Source organism: Salmo salar, chromosome ssa12 (assembly GCF_905237065.1).
Source record: "Salmo salar chromosome ssa12, Ssal_v3.1, whole genome shotgun sequence".
NCBI lineage: Eukaryota > Metazoa > Chordata > Actinopteri > Salmoniformes > Salmonidae > Salmo > Salmo salar.
This window is the reverse complement of record NC_059453.1, coordinates 2,326,544-2,351,916: the sequence shown is the minus strand read 5'-3', so window position 1 is coordinate 2,351,916 and position 25,373 is coordinate 2,326,544. Positions and strand designations below refer to the sequence as shown.

At 45.1% G+C, this 25,373-nt stretch overlaps 1 protein-coding gene across 1 annotated transcript in view; it reads left to right on the top strand.

Annotated features, from left to right (window-relative positions):
* LOC106592580 (unconventional myosin-XV) overlaps positions 1-25,373 on the top strand; it is a 261,893-nt gene that overhangs the window by 178,974 nt on the left and 57,546 nt on the right. Inside the window, exons 33-46 of the mRNA XM_045692035.1 lie at positions 1,819-1,924; positions 7,846-8,182; positions 11,121-11,202; positions 13,961-14,117; positions 16,360-16,450; positions 16,723-16,846; positions 17,097-17,212; positions 17,807-17,866; positions 18,888-18,963; positions 19,218-19,333; positions 19,886-20,004; positions 22,847-22,988; positions 24,501-24,612; positions 24,750-24,824. Coding sequence (XP_045547991.1) covers positions 1,819-1,924; positions 7,846-8,182; positions 11,121-11,202; positions 13,961-14,117; positions 16,360-16,450; positions 16,723-16,846; positions 17,097-17,212; positions 17,807-17,866; positions 18,888-18,963; positions 19,218-19,333; positions 19,886-20,004; positions 22,847-22,988; positions 24,501-24,612; positions 24,750-24,824 — 1,713 coding nt within the window. The remainder of the gene's footprint in view (positions 1-1,818; positions 1,925-7,845; positions 8,183-11,120; positions 11,203-13,960; positions 14,118-16,359; positions 16,451-16,722; positions 16,847-17,096; positions 17,213-17,806; positions 17,867-18,887; positions 18,964-19,217; positions 19,334-19,885; positions 20,005-22,846; positions 22,989-24,500; positions 24,613-24,749; positions 24,825-25,373) is intronic.

Sequence of the window (25,373 nt, the reverse complement as noted above, 5' to 3'; positions counted from 1 at the left end):
ATTTAGTCTCGCGGTTAGATGTAGCCTAGCAGTTAGATGTAGCCTAGCGGCTAGATGTAAACTAGCAGTTAGCCTTTAGCCTATTATTTAGCAGTTAGCTGTAACATAGCAGTTAGACGTAGCCTAGCAGTTAGCCTTTAGCCTATTATTTAGCAGTTAGCTGTAACCTAGCGGTTAGATGTAGCCTAGCGGTTAGATGTAGCCTAGCGGTTAGCCTTTAGCCTATTATTTAGCAGTTAGCTGTAACCTAGCAGGTAGATGTAGCCTAGCGGCTAGATTTAGCCTAGCAGTTAGACGTAGCCTAGCAGTTAAATGTAGCCTAGCGGTTAGATGTAGCCTAGCGGTTAGATGTAGCCTAGCGGTTAGCCTTTAGCCTATTATTTAGCAGTTAGATGTAACCTAGCAGTTAGATGTAGCCTAGCAGTTAGATGTAGACTAGCGGTTAGATGTAGCCTAGCAGTTAGATGTAGCCTAGCAGTTAGATGTAGCCTAGCAGTTAAATGTAGCCTAGCGGTTAGATGTAGCCTAGCGGTTAGATGTAGCCTAGCGGTTAGCCTTTAGCCTATTATTTAGCAGTTAGCTGTAACCTAGCAGTTAGATGTAGCCTAGCGGCTAGATTTAGCCTAGCAGTTAGACGTAGCCTAGCAGTTAGATGTAGCCTAGCAGTTAAATGTAGCCTAGCGGTTAGATGTAGCCTAGCGGTTAGCCTTTAGCCTATTATTTAGCAGTTAGATGTAACCTAGCAGTTAGATGTAGCCTAGCGGTTAGATGTAGACTAGCGGTTAGATGTAGCCTAGCAGTTAGATGTAGCCTAGCAGTTAGATGTAGCCTAGCAGTTAAATGTAGCCTAGCGGTTAGATGTAGCCTAGCGGTTAGATGTAGCCTAACAGTTAGATGTAGCCTAGCGGTTAGATGTAGCCTAGCGGTTAGATGTAGCCTAGCAGTTAGATGTAGCCTAGCGGTTAGATGTAGCCTAGAGGTTAGATGTAACCTAGCGGTTAGATGTAACCTAGCGGTTAGATGTAACCTAGCAGTTAGATGTAACCTAGTAGTTAGATGTAGCCTAGCGGCTAGATGTAACCTAGTGGTTAGATGTAACCTAGCAGTTAGATGTAACCAAGCAGTTAGATGTAATCTAGTGGTTAGATGTAACCTAGCAGTTAGATGTAACCAAGCAGTTAGATGTAACCTAGTGGTTAGATGTAACCTAGTAGTTAGATGTAGCCTAGCGGCTAGATGTAACCTAGTGGTTAGATGTAACCTAGCAGTTAGATGTAACCAAGCAGTTAGATGTAACCTAGTGGTTAGATGTAGCCTAGCGGCTAGATGTAACCTAGCAGTTAGCCTTTAGCCTATTATTTAACAGTTAGCTGGAACCTAGCGGTTAGCTGGAACCTAGCGGTTAGCTTTAACCTAGAAGTTAAGGGTTAGCCTAGCATTTAGCTATTAACTTATCATATTGTAGCCTGTGGCTAAGTGTTTAAGTTTTAGTGCTAGTTTTAGTGCTAGCCAGTGGTGGAAAAAGTACCCAATTGTCCTTCTTGAGTAAAAGTAAAGATACTTTAATTTTAAAATGGCTCAATTAAAAGTCACCCAGTAAAATACTTGAGTAAAAGTCTAAAAGTATTTGTTTTTAAATATACTTAAGTATCAAAAGTAAAAGTATATAAATAATTTCACATTCCATATATGAAACAAACTAGATACATGGAAGGCCAGGGGCGCACTCCAACACTCAGACATCATTTACAAAGGGAAAACATAATTTATAAAGGGAAAAACGGCCATGTCGCGGACACTGTGACGTCTTCCTCCAAGACAACCTAAACACCTTCTTCGCCCGCTTTGAGGAAAACACAGCGCAGCCAACGAGGGCCACCGACGTTCATGAAGACAGTGAGCTCTTGTTCTCCGTTGACCTGACGTGAGTAAGGCATTTAATCGCGTTAACCCTCGCAAAGGCTGCAGTCCCAGAAAGCACTCCTAGCCGCGTCCTCAGAGCATGTGCAGATAAGCTGGCTGGAGAGTTGATAGACTTAAATTCAATCTCTCCTTATCCCAATCTGTTGTCCCCACATGCTTCAAGATGTCCACCATTGTTCCTGTACCCAAGAAATGGAATGTAACTGAACTAAATGACTATCGACCCCGTAGTACTCACTTCTGTCATCAGGAAGTGCTTTGAGAGGGTAGTTATGGATCATATCACTTCCACCTTACCTGACACCCTAGACCCACTTCAGTTTGCTTACCGCCCCAACGGGATGATGCAATCGCCATCACACTGCACGCTGCCCTAGCCCATCTGGACAACAGGAATACCTATATAAGAATGATGTTCATCGACTACAGCTCAGCATTCAACACCATAGTACCCTTCAAGCTCATCACTAAGCTCGGGGGATCCTGGGTCTGAACCTCATCCTTGCAACTGGGTCCTGGACTTCCTGACGGGCCGACCCCAGGTGGTGAAGGTAGGACACAACATCTCCATGATCCTCAACACAGGGGACCCCGACAAGGGTGCGTGCTCAGCCCCCCCTCCTGTACTCCCTGTTCACACAGGGATCACGTTTGCAGACGACACAATAGCGGTAGGCCTGATCACCAACGACGACGAGACGGCCTACAGGGAGGAGGTGAGGGTCCTGGCGGAGGAGGTGGTGGTAATGCCAGGAAAATAACCTTTTTCCCCTCAATGTCAACAAAACAAAAAGGAGCTGATCGGGACTTCAGCAAAGGGAGCCAATCCAAGTTCCTCGGCGTACACGTCACTGACATCCTGAAATGGTCCATCCAGACTGACAGGGTGGTGAAGAAGGCGCAACAGCACCCCTAAGAAACCTCACAAACTTCTACAGATGTTACCATTGAGAGCATCCTGGTCGGGCTGTATCACCGCCTGGTACGGCAACTGCACCGTCCACAACCACAGGGGTGAGGTCATCACTGGGGGGCACACTGCCTGCCCTCCAGGACATCTACAGCACCTGTCACAGCAAAGGCCACGAAGATCATCGCTGACTGCCTGTTCACCCCGTTGCCATCCAGAAGGCGAGGTCAGTACAGGTGCATCAAAGCTGGGACCGAGAGACTGAAAAACAGCTTCTATCTCATGGCCATCAGACTGTTAAATAGCATCGCTAACACAGAGAGGCTGCTGCCTACATACAGACATGAAATCATTGGCCACTTTAATAAACGGATCACTAGTCACTTTAAATAATGCCACTTTAATAATGTTAACATATCCTACATTACTCATCTCATATGTAAATACTATATTTTATACCATCTATTGCATCTTAGCCTATGCCGCTCGGCCATCACTCATCCATATATTTATATGTATATATTCTTATTCCATTCCTTTACTTAGATTTGTGTAGTTGTTGTGGAATTGTTCGATATTACTTGTTAGATTCTGCTGCACTGTCGGAACTAGAAGCACAAGCATTTCGCTACACTTGCATTAACATCTGCTAACCATGTGTATGTGGACCAATAACATCTGCTAACCACGATGTACGTGGACCAATAACATCTGCTAGCCATGATGTATGTGACCAATAACATCTGCTAACCACGTGTATGGCAAATCAAATCAAATGTATTTATATAGCCCTTCTTACATCAGCTGATATCTCAAAGTGCTGTTACAGAAACCCAGCCTAAAACCCCCCCAAACAGCAAGCAATGCAGGTGTAGAAGCACGGTGGCTAGGGAAAAACTCCCCTAGAAAGGCCAAAATCTAGGAAGAAACCTAGAGAGGAACCAGGCTATGAGGGGGTGGCTAGGAAAAACTCCCCTAGAAAGGCCAAAACCTAGGAAGAAACCTAGAGGGGAACCAAGCTATGAGGGGGTGGCCAGTCCTCTTCTGGTTGTGCCGGGTGGAGATTATAACAGAACCACGTGTAATGTGACCAATAACGATTTGATTTTGAGAGGATGGGAGGGATTCCTTGAGCTGAGCCTGGTCTCTGTCTCTAAGTCAACAACTTAATGTAGCCTTGAAATGTAAAGAGAGCGTCCAAGCTCCTAGATCATTTGGGTGGAGTCCATCATCCCCTGTATCGCATACAGTGGTTTGTCACGTCTTGACCAGTATAGAGGATATTTTGTTATTGTAGTTTGGTCAGGACGTGGCAGAGGGTAGTTTATTTATGTATTACGGGTTATTTTTTGGTCACTGGTCTATGTTTGTATTTCTATGTGTATGTTCTAGGGTAGTTTTTCTATGTGTAGGTTGGGTGCTGGACTCTCAATTGAGATTGGGAGTCCTATAAATAGGTGTGTGTGTCACGACTCCCGCCGAAGTCGGTCCCTCTCCTTGTTCGGGCGGCGTTCGGCGGTCGACGTCACCGGCTTACTAGTTGCCACCGATCGATGTTTCACTGTTTGTTTGGTTTTGTCTTTATTGTGTACACCTGTTTTTGATTTTCCCTAATTATGTTCATTATTTAATCCTCTGCATTTCCTGTTTGTCTTGACGGTGATTGTTTTCCTGTTTTGTGTGGTTGGAGGTGTTTCTCCGCAATATGTATTTTTTCTATGAGAAGATTTATTGAATTTTTCAAGTAAACACGTTTGTTTACATTGATCCCTGTGTCCTGCGCCTGACTCCTCTACTTCTCTAAAGAAAAACCATTACAGTGTGTTTTGTTTGTCACTTGTGGGTAGTTGTTTGAGAGCATTGCTTTTGTTGAGCCTGCTTCTTTGTTCCTGCCGTTAGTTTGTTTATTGTTTTTCCGTGGTGTTCTAATTTTTTATAATAAATATGTTGAGCACGAAACCCGCTGCGTTTTGGTCCCATTCTCTCTACAACGACAGCTGTGACATGGTTCTTCTTTTTAAAAGTTGTATCGTACTGTGGTACACCTTGCCGGGCTCCCCGCAGAATTCTACGGCACGTTATTTAATTGTCGGCGATTGTTGCCGTTAATGCTAGTTAGTGCTAGTTTGACCAGCAGAGGGCATCTCTTTGAGAAGCATTTGACTGTTTTTAATATTGGCTGTACTAGAGAATTTAAAACCTATTTTTTTGAAAGAACATAGTATATGGGATTGATTTTAAAGAAATGTAGCTTAATTAATTTGATTCATTTTATGGTGTTTCTATTCCAAGAAAACCGAAATAAACAAAAAACCCTCAGGGTTTCAATTAGGAAAATATGGCGCTGTACAATGTGACCGGGCGGGAGTAGGCTACTTAAAGCAAAAATAATCCTAACATTTCCACACCCTAATTGTAGGCTAACCAATACCCAAACGGAGTATTTACAATTAGAGGCAGTTGGTCCTCGTTGTCTCTAATTGGAGATCATACTTAAGTAGGGTTTTTTTCCACCTGGGTTTTGTGGGTGATTCATTTTGAGTTGTGTATGTGTTCATCTCTGCGTCATGGTTTGTTGTTTTTTTTTCTCATTCAGTGTATTTATGTATTGCATAGTTTCACAGTATAAATAAAAATGTTGAACGACACACACGCTGCACTTAGGTCCTCTTCTCCTTTCGACAACCGTGACAGAGAGAAACCAAAAAAGGCCTCCGCGCCTATTATTTTTTTTTAAATCGTCTGTCCACGTGTAAATCCCCCATTGTATTCACCCAAGTTCTCTCTTAACTCCAGGACCACCGACAGTTTGTTGTTGTTGCTGTTGTTGCCTGACGCTGGACTCTAGTGCCAGAGGGGCGAGACTCTCTCAGACTGAAAACACCTCCGTTATTTGCAAACAGTTTAGACTACTGATAGATCAGCGTTCTAACTCCCCCTTGTTATAGTGTGTTGCAATGACAAGAATGCCACCATCTACCACTAACGGTTGCGGCATAAAACTCGAACCACAAAAAAAGGTTCAAACTTGTCAATAAAAGATATGCCATCAGAGTGGAATGACACCATCTACCAGTAACGGTCTTTAAGGCATAGACGAAGTACTATTTGCCCCGATGTCAATAATGTCTACACACACCACCACCATATAGCTTTATATTTATATAAATATAATAATATAATAAATATAATAATAATATTTATATAAACTCTGACATTGCTCATTCTAATATTTCTATATTACTTAATTAATTGATTTGTGTGTATTGTTTTGTATTGTTAGGTATTGCTACACTGTTGGAGTTAGGATCATAAGCATTTTCAAGAACGGGTTGACCAGGGATGTTCTCTGTTTAGTGAGTCCTCCAGATCAGAGGCAGTAGGGTTGACCAGGGATGTTCTCTGTTTAGTGAGTCCTCCAGATCAGAGGCAGTAGGGATGACCAGGGATGTTCTCTGTTTAGTGAGTCCTCCAGATCAGAGGCAGTAGGGATGACCAGGGATGTTCTCTGTTTAGTGAGTCCGCCAGATCAGATGCAGTAGGGATGGCCAGGGATGTTCTCTGTTTAGTGAGTCCTCCAGATCAGAGGCAGTAGGGATGATCAGGGATGTTCTCTGTTTAGTGAGTCCGCCAGATCAGAGGCAGTAGGGATGACCAGGGATGTTCTCTGTTTAGTGAGTCCGCCAGATCAGAGGCAGTAGGGATGACCAGGGATGTTCTCTTGATAAGTGTGTTAATTGGACAATTTTTCCTGTCTTGCAAAAAAATGTGAAATTTAACAAGTACTTTTGGGTGTCAGGGAAAATGTACGGAGTAAAAAGTACATTATTGAAGTGAAGTAAAAGTTAACAAAAATATAAATAGTAAAGTACAAAGAACCAAAAAAAACGGTGATATTTAAAGTAGTACTTTAAAGTATTTTCAATGAAGTACTTCCCACCACTGCATTTAGCCTGTAGCGTTGTTTTGCATGTTTCCTTCAGCGGTGAGGGTTCTGCCGATGTTGCCGGTGGTCCAGGTGAATCCAGTGGTCCCGGTGAATCCAGTGAATCCAGTGAATCCAGTGGCTTCTGTAGTAGATCAACAGCATGCTGTCATGGCCCAGCAGCAACAGGCCATCATGAACCAACAGGCCATCATTATGGTAGGTTATACCATTATTATGGTACTATAGGTTATATCTAATTCATTCCCCGTCATTATGGTAGGTTACGTTTAACTTATTCACCATCATTATGGTAGGTTACGTTTAACTTATTCACCATCATTATGGTAGGTTATACCATTATTATGGTACTATAGGTTATATCTAATTTATTCCCCATCATTATGGTAGGTTACGTTTAACTTATTCACCATCATTATGGTAGGTTATGTCTAACTTATTCCCCATCATTATGGTAGGTTACGTCTAACTTATTCCCCAATATTATGGTACTGTAGGTTACGTCTAACTTATTCCCCATCATTATGGTAGGTTACGTCTAACTTATTCCCCATCATTATGGTACTGTAGGTTACGTCTAACTTATTCCCCATCATTATGGTACTGTAGGTTACGTCTAACTTATTCCCCATCATTATGGTAGGTTATGTCTAACTTATTCCCCATCATTATGGTAGGTTACGTCTAACTTATTCCCCATCATTATGGTAGGTTATGTCTAACTTATTCCCCATCATTATGGTACTGTAGGTTATGTCTAACTTATTCCCCTCTCCTCCCCCTCCTCCCCCCCTCTTCCCCTCCCTCTCCTCCTCCCCCTCTCCTCCTCCTCCCCCTCTCCTCCTCCTCCCCTCCCTCTCCTCCCTCTCCTCCCTCCTCCCCCTCCTCCCCCTCTCCTTCTCCTCCCCCTCCTCACCCCTTTTCCCTCCCCCTCTCCTCCTCCTCCCCAGGCTCAGCAGATGACAATGCAGGCCATGGCTTTAGTAACCTCCCCCGTGACCTCTCCCCCCACCTCCCCCTCACCTCACCCCCCATGAGCCCCCTCCTCCCCACTGCCTTCCCCTAGCCCTTACACACCCTTCCCCCCAAGCCCGTATGCTAACATCACTCCTAGCCCATATGCTAACATCACTCCTAGCCCGTATGCTAACACCACTCCTAGCCCGTATGCTAACATCACTCCTAGCCCGTATGCTGTCATGCCTCCCAGTCCTTATGCTGCTGCCCCTGCCACCTCCAGTCCAGCCAGCCTCCCTGACCAATTTCCTACCGACCAGAGCCAGAACCTTAAACCCAACTCCACTACCCAGCATGCCCCTGTCTACCCTGATGCTAGCCAGCCCACCAGTCCTGAGGTACAGCCACATCCAGCCAGCGTCCCTGACCCCTATCCTACCACCCAGGTGAGTCTATACGTACCTGAGTGTAGTACCTGTCCCCGTGGGAGACCCTTTGAAGAACCCTTTTGGGTTCCTAGTATAATCCTTTCCACTGAGGGTTCTACAGGGAAACCAAATGGGTTCTTTAACGGGTTCCTCCATCGGGGAAAGCCAAATAACCCTTTATGAAGCCTTTTCCCTAAGAGTGTAGTACCTATCCCTGCCCAGGTAAAACTCCAGGTTGACTGTGGTGTATCTGCAGGACGTTAGGACTCCAGGTTGACTGTGGTGTATCTGCAGGACGTTAGGACTCCAGGTTGACTGTGGTGTATCTGCAGGACGTTAGGACTCCAGGTTGACTGTGGTGTATCTGCAGGACGTTAGGACTCCAGGTTGACTGTGGTGTATCTGCAGGTCAGGACGTTAGGACTCCAGGTTGACTGTGGTGTATCTGCAGGACGTTAGGACTCCAGGTTGACTGTGGTGTATCTGCAGGACGTTAGGACTCCAGGTTGACTGTGGTGTATCTGCAGGTCAGGACGTTAGGACTTCAGGTTGACTGTGGTGTATCTCCAGGACGTTAGGACTCCAGGTTGACTGTGGTGTATCTGCAGGACGTTAGGACTCCAGGTTGACTGTGGTGTATCTGCAGGTCAGGACGTTAGGACTCCAGGTTGACTGTGGTGCATCTGCGGGACGTTAGGACTCCAGGTTGACTGTGGTGTATCTGCAGGACGTTAGGACTCCAGGTTGACTGTGGTGTATCTGCAGGACGTTAGGACTCCAGGTTGACTGTGGTGTATCTGCAGGACGTTAGGACTGCAGATTGACTGTGGTGTATCTGCAGGTCAGGACGTTAGGACTCCAGGTTGACTGTGGTGTATCTGCAGGACGTTAGGACTCCAGGTTGACTGTGGTGTATCTGCATGACGTTAGTACTCCAGGTTGACTGTGGTGTATCTGCAGGTCAGGACGTTAGGACTTCAGGTTGACTGTGGTGTATCTCCAGGACGTTAGGACTCCAGGTTGACTGTGGTGTATCTGCAGGACGTTAGGACTCCAGGTTGACTGTGGTGTATCTGCAGGACGTTAGGACTTCAGGTTGACTGTGGTGTATCTGCAGGTCAGGACGTTAGGACTCCAGGTTGACTGTGGTGTATCTGCAGGTCAGGACGTTAGGACGCCAGGTTGACTGTGGTGTATCTGCAGGTCAGGACGTTAGGACGCCAGGTTGACTGTAGTGTATCTGCAGGACATTAGGACTCCAGGTTGACTGTGGTGTATCTGCAGGACGTTAGGACTCCAGGTTGACTGTGGTGTATCTGCAGGACGTTAGGACTCCAGGTTGACTGTGGTGTATCTGCAGGACGTTAGGACTTCAGGTTGACTGTGGTGTATCTGCAGGTCAGGACGTTAGGACTCCAGGTTGACTGTGGTGTATCTGCAGGTCAGGACGTTAGGACGCCAGGTTGACTGTGGTGTATCTGCAGGTCAGGACGTTAGGACGCCAGGTTGACTGTAGTGTATCTGCAGGACATTAGGACTCCAGGTTGACTGTGGTGTATCTGCAGGACGTTAGGACTCCAGGTTGACTGTGGTGTATCTGCAGGACGTTAGGACTCCAGGTTGACTGTGGTGTATCTGCAGGACGTTAGGACTTCAGGTTGACTGTGGTGTATCTGCAGGTCAGGACGTTAGGACTCCAGGTTGACTGTGGTGTATCTGCAGGACGTTAGGACTCCAGGTTGACTGTGGTGTATCTGCAGGACGTTAGGACTCCAGGTTGACTGTGGTGTATCTGCAGGTCAGGACGTTAGGACTCCAGGTTGACTGTGGTGTATCTGCAGGACGTTAGGACTCCAGGTTGACTGTGGTGTATCTGCATGACGTTAGTACTCCAGGTTGACTGTGGTGTATCTGCAGGTCAGGACGTTAGGACTTCAGGTTGACTGTGGTGTATCTCCAGGACGTTAGGACTCCAGGTTGACTGTGGTGTATCTGCAGGACGTTAGGACTCCAGGTTGACTGTGGTGTATCTGCATGACGTTAGTACTCCAGGTTGACTGTGGTGTATCTGCAGGTCAGGACGTTAGGACTTCAGGTTGACTGTGGTGTATCTCCAGGACGTTAGGACTCCAGGTTGACTGTGGTGTATCTGCAGGACGTTAGGACTCCAGGTTGACTGTGGTGTATCTGCAGGACGTTAGGACTTCAGGTTGACTGTGGTGTATCTGCAGGTCAGGACGTTAGGACTCCAGGTTGACTGTGGTGTATCTGCAGGTCAGGACGTTAGGACGCCAGGTTGACTGTGGTGTATCTGCAGGTCAGGACGTTAGGACGCCAGTTTGACTGTAGTGTATCTGCAGGACATTAGGACTCCAGGTTGACTGTGGTGTATCTGCAGGACGTTAGGACTCCAGGTTGACTGTGGTGTATCTGCAGGACGTTAGGACTCCAGGTTGACTGTGGTGTATCTGCAGGACGTTAGGACTTCAGGTTGACTGTGGTGTATCTGCAGGTCAGGACGTTAGGACTCCAGGTTGACTGTGGTGTATCTGCAGGTCAGGACGTTAGGACGCCAGGTTGACTGTGGTGTATCTGCAGGTCAGGACGTTAGGACGCCAGGTTGACTGTAGTGTATCTGCAGGACATTAGGACTCCAGGTTGACTGTGGTGTATCTGCAGGACGTTAGGACTCCAGGTTGACTGTGGTGTATCTGCAGGACGTTAGGACTCCAGGTTGACTGTGGTGTATCTGCAGAACGTTAGGACTTCAGGTTGACTGTGGTGTATCTGCAGGTCAGGACGTTAGGACTCCAGGTTGACTGTGGTGTATCTGCAGGACGTTAGGACTCCAGGTTGACTGTGGTGTATCTGCAGGACGTTAGGACTCCAGGTTGACTGGTGTATCTGCAGGACATTAGGACTTCAGGTGTGTGTTGTGTGGCTTCCTCCTCCTCAGGCCAAGCTGGAAGGTAAAGACTGGGTTCCTCATCAGAAGTCTCCAGCCGTCCCCATCAGCAAGGAACCTGCCAGGAAGTTTGGTAATTCATTAATTAACTTCTTGGGGCTATGTGTGACGCTAGCGTGCCACCCGTGGTGCACCCTATCAACAGCAGGTGCATTTCAAGAGCGGCAAATTTGAAACCAAATAAATGTCAAAATTCAAATTTTTCAAACATACAACTATCTTACACCCTTTGAAAGATAAACATCTCCTTAATCTAACCACGTTGTCCGATTTCAAAAAGGTTTTACGGCGAAAGCATAAAGTTAGATTATGTTAGGAGAGTACATTGACAATAGCTGTGTGTAATGTTTTGTCAATTCAAAGACGGGCGTCACCAAACCATAAAACCAGCTAAAATGATGCACTAACCTTTTACAATCTCCATCAGATGACACTCCTAGGACATTATGTTAGACAATGCATGCATTTTTAGTTCTATCAAGTTCATATTTATATCCAAAAACAGCGTTTTACTATGGCATTGATGTTGAGGAAATTGTTTCCCTCCAATAACCGGCAGTCAAGTCAGCACCACAAATTAAATAATTAAAATTAGAAAACATTATTATATTGTCATTTAAAGAATTATAGATTTACATCTCTTGAACGCAATCAACTTGCCAGATTTAAAAATAACCTTACTGGGAAATCACACTTTGCAATAATCTGAGCACTGCGCCCAGAAAAATATGCTTTGCTATACAGACAAACGGCCATGTTGGAGAGATCTAAAATCGAAAATACTATGTAAATAATCCATTACCTTTGATTCTCTTCATCAGATGTCACTTCCAGGAATCCCAGGTCCATAACGAATGTAGTTTTGTTCAAAAAAGCTCATCATTTATATCCAAAAAGCGCCGTGTTGTTAGCACATGATCTAAGCCAGCCGGACTTCTCGTCATGAACGAGGGGAAAAAATATATTTACGTTCGTTCAAACATGTCAAACGTTGTATAGCATAAATCATTAGTGCCTTTTTTAACCAGAACATGAATAATATTCAAGGTGGACGAATGCATTCTCTTTTATAACGTATTGGAACGAGGGTACCCAACATGAACTCGCGCGCCAGAGTCTAATCGGCCATCACCGTTCCATGGCTCTTGTTCGGTCAGATCTCACAGTAAAAGACTCAAAACACTTTGTAAAGGCTGGTGACATCTAGTGGAAGCAATAGGAAGTGCCAAAACATTAATCAACCCCTGTGTGTTTCAATGGCATAGGCTTAAAGGTAATTCAACACATCAGGTATCCACTTCCTGTCAGAAAATGTCTCAGGGTTTTGCCTGCCAAATGAGTTCTGTTATACTCACAGACACCATTCAAACAGTTTTAGAAACTTTAGGGTGTTTTCTATCCATATATAATAAGTACATGCATATTCTAGTTACTGGGTAGGATTAGTAACCAGATGAAATCGGGTACGTTTTTTTATCCAGCCGTGAAAATACTGCCCCCTAGCCCCAACAGGTTAATAAATGTTTGCTTCTTATTGTGGCATATGATTTAGAACACAATCAGACATCATATGATTTACAACACTTCCAGTCCTCTCTCCCCAGTGGGGACCAGTCCTCTCTCCCCAGTGGTGACCAGTCCTCTTCCCCAGTGGGGACCAGTCCTCTCTCCCCAGTGGTGACCAGTCCTCTCTCCCCAGTGGTGACCAGTCCTCTCTCCCCAGTGGTGACCAGTCCTCTCTCCCCCAGTGGTGACCAGTCCTCTCTCCCCAGTGGTGACCAGTCCTCTCTCCCCAGTGGTGACCAGTCCTCTCTCCCCAGTGGTGACCAGTCCTCTCTCTCCCCAGTGGTGACCAGTCCTCTCTCCCCAGTGGTGACCAGTCCTCTCTCCCCAGGGGTGACCAGTCCTCTCTCCCCATTGGTGACCAGTCCACTCTCCCCAGTGGTGACCAGTCCTCTCTCCCCAGTGGTGACCAGTCCTCTCTCCCCAGTGGTGACCAGTCCTCTCTCCCCAGTGGTGACCAGAGCTCTCTCTCCAGTGGTGACCAGTCCTTTCTCTCCCCAGTGGTGACCAGTCCTCTCTCCCCAGTGGTGACCAGTCCTCTCTCCCCAGTGGTGACCAGTCCTCTCTCCCCTGTGGCGACCAGTCCTCTCTCCCCAGTGGTGACCAGTCCTCTCTCTCCCCAGTGGTGACCAGTCCTCTCTCCCCGGTGGTGACCAGTCCTCTCTCCCCAGTGGTGACCAGTCCTCTCTCCCCAGTGGTGACAAGTCATTTCTCCCCAGTGGTGACCAGTCCTCTCTCCCTAGTGGTGACCAGTCCTCTCTCCCCAGTGGTGACCAGTCCTCTCTCCCCAGTGGTGACCAGTCCTCTCTCCCCCAGTGGTGACCAGTCCTCTCTCCCCCAGTGGTGACCAGTCCTCTCTCTCCCCAGTGGTGACCAGTCCTCTCTCCCCAGTGGTGACCAGTCCTCTCTCCCCAGTGGTGACCAGTCCTCTCTCCCCAGTGGTGACCAGTCCTCTCTCCCCAGTGGCGACCAGTCCTCTCTCCCCACTGGTGACCAGTCCTCTTTCCCCAGTGGTGACCAGTCCTCTCTCCCTAGTGGTGACCAGTCCTCTCTCCCCCAGTGGTGACCAGTCCTCTCTCCCCCAGTGGTGACCAGTCCTCTCTCCCCCAGTGGTGACCAGTTCTCTCTCCCCAGTGGTGACCAGTCCTCTTTCCATCAGTGGTGACCAGTCCTCTCTCCCCAGTGGTGACCAGTCCTCTCTTTCCCCAGTGGTGACCAGTCCTCTCTCCCCAGTGGTGACCAGTCCTCTCTCCCCCTGTGATTTGTAGCCCCGGTGGTTACCAGTCCTGCGCCCCCTGCTGCTGAGGTGGTGAAGTCGTCAGTGTTGCCTCAGGTTGACATCGTCCCCAGCAGTAACATCAAGGATATCATCAGACAGTATGACTCTCCTCCGCCACTGACTGATGCCCTACCGCCGGGCAAGAGGTTCGAGGTCACACACACACACACACACACACACACACACACACACACACACACACACACACACACACACACACACACACACACACACACACACACACACACACACACACAGTGCTCAGCTTCATGAAAACTCTATTCTGACTCCAGACTATTCAGCTCCTCTTCAGAATCTATTCAGTTTCTATTCAGAATCTATTCAGCTTCTATTCAGCTTCTATTTAGCTTCTATTCAGAATCACTTCAGTTTCTATTCAGCTTCTATTCAGCTTCTATTCAGAATCTATTCAGCTTCTATTCAGCTTCTATTCAGCTTCTATTCAATTTCAATAACAGTAACTTACAGTACCAATTTCCAATAACAGCTTATTTTCATCCTTATTCAGTCTGTTTTATTCAGTCAGTCCTATTCAGTCTTATTCAGTCAGTTCTTATTCAGTCTTATTCAGTCAGTTCTTATTCAGGCTTATTCAGTCTTATTCAGTCAGTCTTATTCAGTCAGTTCTTATGCAGTCTTATTCAGTCAGTTCTTATTCAGTCTTATTCAGTCTTATTCAGTCAGTCTTATTCAGTCAGTTCTTATGCAGTCTTATTCAGTCAGTCCTATTCAGTCTTATTCAGTCAGTTCTTATTCAGTCTTATTCAGTCAGTTCTTATTCAGGCTTATTCAGTCTTATTCAGTCAGTCTTATTCAGTCAGTTCTTATGCAGTCTTAATCAGTCAGTTCTTATTCAGTCTTATTCAGTCTTATTCAGTCAGTCTTATTCAGTCAGTTCTTATGCAGTCTTATTCAGTCAGTCTCATTCAGTCTTATTCAGTCAGTTCTTATTCAGTCTTATTCAGTCTTATTCAGTCAGTCTTATTCAGCCAGTTCTTATGCAGTCTTATTCAGTCTTATTCAGTCAGTTCTTATTCAGTCTTATTCAGTCAGTCTTACTCAGTCAGTCTCAGTCAGTCTCAGTCAGTCTTATTCAGTCTTATTCAGTCAGTCTTATTCAGTCTTATTCAGTCAGTCTTATTCAGTCAGTCTTATTCAGTCAGTCTTATTCAGTCTTATTCAGTCAGTCTTATTCAGTCAGTCTTATTCAGTATTATTCAGTCAGTATTAGTCAGTCTTATTCAGTATTATTCAGTCAGTCTTATTCAGTCTTATTCAGTCAGACTTATTCAGTCAGTCTTATTCAGTCTTATTCAGTCTTATTCACTCAGTCTTATTCAGCCTACTTATTCAGTCTTATTCAGTCAGTATTATTCAGTCTTATTCATTTTTTTTCAGGCAGTCTTATTCAGTCTTATTCAGTCAGTCTTATTCAGTCAGTCTTATTCCGTCAGTCTTATTCAGTCTTATTCAGTCGGTCTTACTCAGTCTTATTCAGTCAGTCTCAGTCAGATTCAGTCTTATTCCGTCAGTCTTATTCAGTCAGTCTTATTCTGTCTTATTAAGTCAATCTTATTTAATCTTATTCAGTCTCAGTCAGTCTTATTCAGTCAGTCTTATTCAGTCAGTCTTATTCCGTCAGTCTTATTCTGTCATATTAGGTCAGTCTTATTCAGTCTTATTCCGTCAGTCTTATTTAATCTTATTCAGTCTCAGTCAGTCTTATTCAGTCAGTCTTATTCAGTCTTATTCAGTCAGTCTTATTCAGTCTTATTCAGTCAGTCTTATTCAGTCTTATTCTGTCAGTCTTATTCTGTCTTTTTAAGTCATTCTTATTCTGTCTTATTCAGTCAGTCCTATTCAGTCTTTTTCAGTCAGCCTTAATCAGTCTTATTCAGTCAGTCTTATTCAGTCTTATTCAGTCAGTCTTATTCAGTCTTATTCGGTCAGTCTTATTCAGTCTTATTCAGTCAGTCTTATTCAGTCTTATCCATTTAGTCTTATTCTGTCAGTCTTATTCAGTCAGTCATATTCAGTCTTATTCAGTCTTATTCACTCAGTCTTATTCAGTCTTATTCAGTCAGTCTTAGTCAGTCAGTCTTGTTCAGTCTTATTCAGTCAGTCTTAGTCAGTCAGTCTTGTTCAGTCTTATTCAGTCAGTCTTATTCAGTCTTATTTAATCGTATTCAGTCAGTCTTATTCAGTCTTATTCAGTCTTATTCAGTCAGTCTTATTCAGTCAGTCTTATTCAGTCTTATTCAGTCAGTCATATTCAGTCTTATTCAGTCAGTCTTATTCAGTCAGTTTTATTCAGTCTTATTCAGTCTTATTCAGTCTTATTCAGTCCTCATGTCCTCTGTGTTTCAGGAGACCGGAGGGGAAGTTTATGAAAATGCACAATCCTCGTGATGAAGCTCTAGAGATCCTCAGACCTCAGATGGACAACCCAGCACCACAGGTACACACACACACACACACACACACACACACACACACACACACACACACACACACACACACACACTGACACACACACTGACACACACACACACACACACACTCACTCACACACACACATACACACATACACACACACACACACACACACACACACACACACACACACACACACACACACACACACACACACACACACACACACACACACACACACACACACACACACCCCAGAGATAAATACTTCCCCATCTCTCGGGTATCTCTCTCCAGCCCAAGCGTCCCTTAGGCCCAAGCCCCTCTGCGACGGCTCTGAAGGAAGCAGGGTTTAATCCCACCAAGAGGTCCAAGAAGAAGAAGAAGGTCCCGGAACGCCCTGAACCACTGCCTCTACCAGGTACAACACTGACGGACACTTTGGTGTGTGTGTGTGTGTCTCTCGTTGTTGATTGACAGGCTCTAAGAACCAATGGGCTCTGGGTAGTTGTTTGAGTGACAACTCTCAGGGCCAATGGGCTGTGTGCGTCTGGTTGTTGAGTGACAGCTCTTTGAGCCAATGGGCTGTGTGTTTGTGTGGAGTGACAGCTCTTTGAGCCAATGGGCGGTGTGCGTCTGGTTGTTTGAGTGACAGCTGTGTCGTCCCATAGTATCGCGGGAGCTGCCAGTGGAGGCGGAGACTATTCAGACCCAACTGCATCGCAGCAAATCACAGGAACACTACACCTACACCAACGTACCCTGGGAGATCTACCTCAGGAAGGAGGTACACACACACACACACACACACACACACACACACACACACACACACACACACACACACACACACACACACACACACACACACACACACACACACACACACACACACACACACACACACACACGGGTGTAAATAGTCTGGGTAGCCATTTTATTAGGTGTTCAGGAGTCTTGTGTCTTGGGGGTAGAAGCTGTTCAGACAGAAGCCTTTTGGACCTAGACTTGGTGCACGGCAAGTGGTACCAGAGAGAACAGTGTATGACTTGGGTGACTGGAGTCTTTGACAATTCTTTGGGGCCTTCCTCTGACACCGCCTGGTATAAAGGTCCTGGATGGCTAGGAAGCTTGGCCCCGGTGATATACTGGGCCGTTCGCATTACCCTCTGTAGCGCCTTGCGGTCGGAGGCCCGAGCAGTTGCCATAACACAGGCAGTGATGCAACCCGTCAGGATGCTCTCGATGGTGCAGCTGTAAAAAACCTTTTGAGGATCTGAGAACCCATGCCAAATCTTTTGTACCTTAAAGACAGTTTCAAACATCCCCTGGTAACGGACTTCATATTCAGTCCTAACGTCAGTGTCTTTCCTGGTTTCAGGTGTTCTACCCTAATGACGGCTTCGACCACCCCCTGGTGCTGGACCTCATATTCAAACAGGTGGGATAGTTGTTTTTTTAATAACATATTGAACTATCATAATATAAACTGTTATCATATTCCTGTATTACATTTACATTTAAGTCATTTAGCAGACGCTCTTATCCAGAACGACTTACAAATTGGTGCATTCACCTTATGATATCCAGTGGAACAACCACTTTACAATAGTGAATCAGGAATATGTATCTCTGTTATCATATTCCTGTATCTCTGTTATCATATTCCTGTATCACTATTATCATATTCCTGTAACACTGTTATCATATTCCTGTAACACTGTTATCATATTCCTGTATCACTGTTATCATATTCCTGTAACACTGTTATCATATTCCTGTAACACTGTTATCATATTCCTGTATCACTGTTATCATATTCCTGTATCACTGTTATCACATTCCTGTAATACTGTTATCATATTCCTGTAATACTGTTATCATATTCCTGTAACACTGTTATCATATTCCTGTATTACTGTTATCATATTCCTGTAACACTGTTATCATATTCCTGTAACACTGTTATCATATTCCTGTATCACTGTTATCATATTCCTGTATAACTGTTATCACATTCCTGTAATACTGTTATCATATTCCTGTAATACTGTTATCATATTCCTGTAACACTTTTATCATATTCATATCACTGTTATCATATTCCTGTAACACTGTTATCATATTCCTGTAATACTGTTATCATATTCCTGTAATACCGTTATCATATTCCTGTAATACCATTATCATATTCCTGTATCACTCCTATCATATTCCTGTAACACTGTTATGATATTCCTGTAACACTGTTATCATATTCCTGTAATACTGTTATCATATATATGTTCTTAATGTAACCTCTCTCCTCTTCTCTACTCTCTCCTCATCCCTCTCCTCCTCTCTCTTCTCCTCTCTTCTCCTCTCTTCTCTTCTCCTCTCTCTCCTCTCCTCATCTCTCCTCTCTCTCCTCTCCTCCTCTCTCCTCCTCTCTCCTCTCTCTCCTCTCCTCTCCTCCTCTCCAGATAGTAAATGACACTCTGTCTCCGGCGTGTGTTAGAATCTCCAATCAGGAGAGAATGAAGATGAAGTCTCTGTTTGGTGAGTAAATACATTACCCACACTGCTCTGGGTGAAAGGGAATACATTTGTATGTTCACTGACAATTCATTTCCTTACTGTTTAAATCCTGTGTGGTTCAGTTGGTAGAGCACGGCACTCGCAACACCAGGATTGTGGGTTTGATTCCCACCTGGGACCAGTATGAAAATGTACGCCCTCAGTACTGCGAGTTGCTCCTGGGTAAGAGCGTCCACTGAATTACTAACATGTAAAAACGGAACTGTGTCTAACAGAGAAACATGGCGTCGAGCGTAACACGGACACAGTGGACGAGGAGGTGAAGAAGGCAGTTGTCACAGTAGCCAAAGAATCCTGGGATATTTATTTTTCATGCCTATTTCCTGCCTCTGTGAGTCACATGACTTCATGTTGCACCACATGACTTCCTGTTAAACCAATTGACTTCCTGTTGCATCACATGACTTCCTGTTGAACCACATGACTTCATGTTGTACCATATGACTTCTTTTTGCATCACATGACTTCCTGTTGAACCACATGACTTCATGTTGTAACACATGACTTCCTGTTGTACCACATTACTTATTTTGCATCACATGACTTCCTGTTGCACCACATGACTTCCTGTTGCATCACATGACTTCCTGTTGCATCACGTGACTTCCGGTTGCACCACATGACTTCCTGTTGCACCACATGACTTCCTGTTCTACCACATGACTTCCTGTTGCATCACATTACTTTCTGTTGTACCACATGATTTCCTGTTCTACGACATGACTTCCTGTTGCGTGTCCTGTGTGTGTTTGACCTCTCATTTATGTGTGTAATGTCAGTATAGTTTAATCCATCACCGTTTATCTTACAAGTGTGTGTGTGTGTGTGTGTGTGTGTGTGTGTGTGTGTGTGTGTGTGTGTGTGTGTGTGTGTGTGTGTGTAGGGTAGTGCAGGTACAGGTGTACAGGTGTTGTCCGTTTCTCACACTGGGATGAAGCTCCTGAAGACAGTGAAGAGCAGCACTAAAGAGTCGGACTACTTCAGAGTCCTACGACATTACACGTACGTTCCTCTAACCCTACTACTGCCTTACACTACGTACCTTTAACCCTACTACTACCTTTACTACGTACCTCTAACTCTACTACTACCTTACACTACGTACCTCTAACCCTACTACTACCTTACACTATGTACCTCTAACCCTACTACTACCTTTACTACGTACCTCTAACTCTACTACTACCTTACACTTCGAACCTCTAACTCTACTACTACCTTACACTACGTACCTCTAACCCTACTACTACCTTACACTACGTTCCTCTAACCCTACTACTACCTTACACTACGTACCTCTAACCCTACTACTACCTTACACTACGTTCCTCTAACCCTACTACTACCTTACACTACGTACCTCTAACCCTACTACTACCTTACACTACGTACCTCTAACTCTACTACTACCTCACACTTCGAACCTCTAACTCTACTACTACCTTACACTACGTACCTCTAACCCTACTACTACCTTACACTACGTTCCTCTAACCCTACTACTACCTTACACTTCGAACCTCTAACTCTACTACTACCTTACACTACGTACCTCTAACCCTACTACTACCTTACACTACGTTCCTCTCGCTAACCCTACTACTACCTTACACTACGTACCTTTAACCCTACTACTACCTTTCACTACGTACCTCTAACCCTACTACTACCTTTCACTACGTACCTCTAACCCTACTACTACCTTACACTACGTACCTCTAACCCTACTACTACCTTACACTACGTTGCCTCTAACCCTACTACTACCTTACACTTCGAACCTCTAACTCTACAACTACCTTACACTACGTTCCTCTAACCCTACTACTACCTTACACTACGTTCCTCTAACTCTACTACTACCTTACACTACGTTCCTCTAACCCTACTACTACCTTACACTACGTTCCTCTAACCCTACAACTACCTTACACTACGTTCCTCTAACCCTACTACTACCTTACACTACGTACCTCTAACTCTACTACTACCTTACACTACGTTCCTCTAACCCTACTACTACCTTTCACTATGTACCTCTAACCCTACTACTACCTTACACTACGTTCCTCTAACCCTACTACTACCTTACACTACGTACCTCTAACCCTAACACTAACCCTACTACTACCTTACACTACGTACCTTTAACCCTACTACTACCTTACACTACGTACCTCTAACTCTACTACTACCTTACACTACGTACCTCTAACCCTACTACTACCTTACACTACGTACCTCTAACTCTACTACTACCTTACACTACGTACCTCTAACCCTAACACTAACCCTACTACTACCTTACACTACGTACCTCTAACCCTACTACTACCTTACACTACGTTCCTCTAACTCTACTACTACCTTACACTACGTACCTCTAACCCTACTACTACCTTACACTACGTTCCTGTAACCCTACTACTACCTTACACTACGTACCTCTAACCCTACTACTACCTTACACTACGTACCTCTAACCCTACTACTACCTTACACTACGTACCTCTAACCCTACTACTACCTTACACTACGTACCTCTAACCCTACAACTACCTTTCACTACGTACCTCTAACCCTACTACTACCTTACACTACGTACCTCTAACCCTACTACTACCTTACACTACATACCTCTAACCCTAACCCTACTACTACCTTACACTACGTTCCTCTAACTCTACTACTACCTTACACTACGTACCTCTAACCCTACTACTACCTTACACTATGTACCTCTAACCCTACTACTACCTTTACTACGTACCTCTAACTCTACTACTACCTTACACTACGTACCTCTAACCCTAACACTAACCCTACTACTACCTTACACTACGTTCCTCTAACTCTACTACTACCTTACACTACGTTCCTCTAACCCTACTACTACCTTACACTACGTACCTCTAACCCTAACACTAACCCTACTACTACCTTACACTACGTTCCTCTAACTCTACTACTACCTTAAACTACGTACCTCTAACCCTAACACTAACCCTACTACTACCTTACACTACGTTCCTGTAACCCTACTACTACCTTACACTACGTACCTCTAACCCTGCTACGACCTTTCATGTACATACTGCTTTTTTTGGTTTATTATTCATATTGTTTTTAAATCTAAAGAGAGAATGTTTGTAAACAAACTGGTGCCCTGATCACAATCTTAGGTTGTGATGCCAAAATATTGGCAAAAATTACAGTAGGTACACCTGTTCCTGTGTCTTCGTCTATTTTGTTTATGTCTCTTTGTCCGTAGTTATTCTGTCTTTATGTGTCTCAATAGTTACGTTGTCTCTCTGTCTCCGTTGTTACGTTGTCTCTCTGTCTCCGTAGTTTCGTTGTCTCTCTGTCTCCATAGCTACGTTGTCTCTCTGTCTCCATAGCTACGTTGTCTCTCTGTCTCCGTAGTTACGTTGTCTCTCTGTCTCTGTAGTGACGTTATCTCTCTGTCTCTGTAGTTACGTTGTATCTGTCTCCATAGTCTCTCTGTGTCCGTAGCTACGTTGTCTCTCTGTCTCTGTAGTTACGTTATCTCTCTGGTCTCCGTAGTTACGTTGTATCTGTCTCCATAGTCTCTCTGTGTCCGTAGCTACGTTGTCTCTCTGTCTCTGTAGTTACGTTATCTCTCTGTCTCCGTAGTTACGTTGTATCTGTCTCCATAGTCTCTCTGTGTCCGTAGCTACGTTGTCTCTCTGTCTCCGTATATATGTTGTCTCTCTGTCTCCGTAGTTACATTGTCTCTCTGTCTCCATAGTTACCTTGTCTCTCTGTCTCCATAGTTACGTTGTCTCTCTGTCTCCGTAGTTACGTTGTCTCTCTGTCTCCGTAGCTACGCGGACATCCTTTTTTTGACCGTACAGTCAGAGAACATGCTGGAGTTTCATCTGACCAATGAGAAGCTGATTTTGTTCTCAGCCAAGGCTCCGCAGGTCAAACACATGGTGGACGACTTCATCACTGAGATCAAGAAGGTAAACACTCACAATACTTAATACTAACACAAAACTACTTTATTACTGACATCAAGAAGGTACTGTCACGTCCTGACCAAAGAAAGATGTTATTTTCTAGGGTAGAGTAGGTCAGGGCGTGAGAGCAGGGGTTTTTGTATTTTGTCAGGGTCTAGTTTTGTATTTCTATGTTGGGGTTTTGTTTGGGATGATCTCCAATTAGAGGCAGCTGGTCATCATTGTCTCTAATTGGAGATCATACTTAAGTAGGTTTTTTTTTTCTACCTGGGTTTGTGGGAGATTGTTTTTGAGTTAGTGTATGTTTCACCTCTGCGTCACAGTTTGTTGTTTTGTTCTTTATTACATTTACATTTATTTATTACATTTACATTTTAGTCATTTAGCAGATGCTCTTATCCAGAGCGACTTACAGTAGTGAATGCATACATTTCATTTTCATGCATTTTTTTTTTGTACTGGTCCCCCGTGGGAATCGAACCCACAACCCTGGCATTCCACACACCATGCTCTACAAACTGAGCCACAGGGAGTTTATGTATCGCATAGTTTCACAATGTAAATAAAATGTGGAACGACACACACGCAGCACTTTGGTCCGCTTCTTCCTTACGACAACTGTGACAGGTACACACTTCATGCATGCTAATGGGCATGGACGTTAAAATGGTACTGCCATCTATCCGGTCCCGTGTGGCTCAGTTGGTAGAGCATGGTGTTTGCAACACCAGGGTTGTGGGTTTGATTCCCACGAGGGACCAGTATGGGGATTTTTTTTTTTTAACAAATAAATGTTAAAAAATTATGAAATGTATGCATTCACTACTGTAAGTCGCTCTGGATAAGAGCGTCTGCTAAAATGACTAAAATGTAATCCAGGGTTACTGTATTTTACAAGGTCTGAATATAAACGTATACATTGTACCCTCCTCCTACAGCTTCAGTTCTGTGGAAAAGGGGAAATGTAAAATAAAAAAAACATTGCATTTGGTAATTTATGCAAAACTGTGTTTTTTTTGGTTAGTAGCCAAGTTAAGTATAAACACCACGTAGTTTATCAAATACAATGGAATGTGGCTCTACTATTTAAGATCTCTGATACGTTGATTTGTTATTTAGTTACCGGAAATACAAATTACCCCCCTCCATCTCTCCCCCCTCTCTCTTACCTCCCTCCTCACCCTCTCCCCTCCTCCTCTTCCCTCCCTCCTCCCCCTCTCCCCTCCTCCTCTTCCCTCCCTTCTCCCTCTCCCTCTCCCCTCCTCTTCCCTCCCTCCTCCTCCTTGTCTCCCCTCCTCTTCTTCCCTCCCACTCTCTCCCCCTCCTCTCCCCCTCCTCCCCCCCCTCCTCCCCATCTCCCCCTCTCTCCTCCTCTCCTCCTCCCCCTCTCCCTCTCCTCTCCTCCTCCTCCTCTCCCTCCTCCTCCTGTCCCCTCCCCTCTCCTCTCCTCCCCCTCCTCCTCCCTCTCCTCCTCCTCTCCCCTCCTCCCCCTCTCCTCCCCTCCTCCTCCTCCAGGACTCCCAGTACGTGGTAGCGGAGCGTAACTTGGTGACAGACGATCGTTCTCTCCTCGCTTTCCATAAAGGTGACATCATCAGGCTGCAGGTCATGGAAGGACTGGAAAAAGGTGATCACCGCCCCCTCCCGCACGCACACGCACATCACAGCCCAACACACATACCACCTCTAACTATAAACTGTGTGTGTGTGTGTGTGTGTGTGTGTGTGTGTGTGTGTGTGTGTGTGTGTGTGTGTGTGGTACAGGGTACAGCTACGGCTCTGTTGTGAGGAAGACGGTGGTGTTTCTGGAGGAGATGAAGAGGGACACGCCAGACTTTGGTGAGACAACCTCTCCTCTTCCTCCACCTCTCTCTCTCCTCTCCTCTTCCTCCACCTCATCTCTCCCTCCTCTTCCTCCACCTCATCTCTCTCCTCTTCCTCCACCTCTCCTCTCCTCTTCCTCCACCTTATCTCTCTCCTCTTCCTCCACCTCATCTCTCTCTCCTCTTCCTCCACCTCATCTCTCCCTCCTCTTCCTCAACCTCATCTCTCTCCTCTTCATCCACCTCTCCTCTCCTCTTCCTCCACCTCATCTCTGTCTCCTCTTCCTCCACCTCTCCTCTTCCTCCACCTCATCTCTCTCTCATCTTCCTCCACCTCATCTCTCTCTCTCTCCTATTCCTACACCTCTCCTCTCCCCTCTCCTCTTCCTCCTCCACATCTCTCTCTCCTCTTCCTCCACCTCTCTCACTCCTCTTCATCCACCTCATCTATCTCCCCTCCTCTTCCTCCACCTCATCTCTCTCCTCTTCATCCACCTCTCCTCTCCTCTTCCTCCAGCTCTCTCTCCTCTTCATCCAACTCATCTCTCCCTCCTCTTCCTCCACC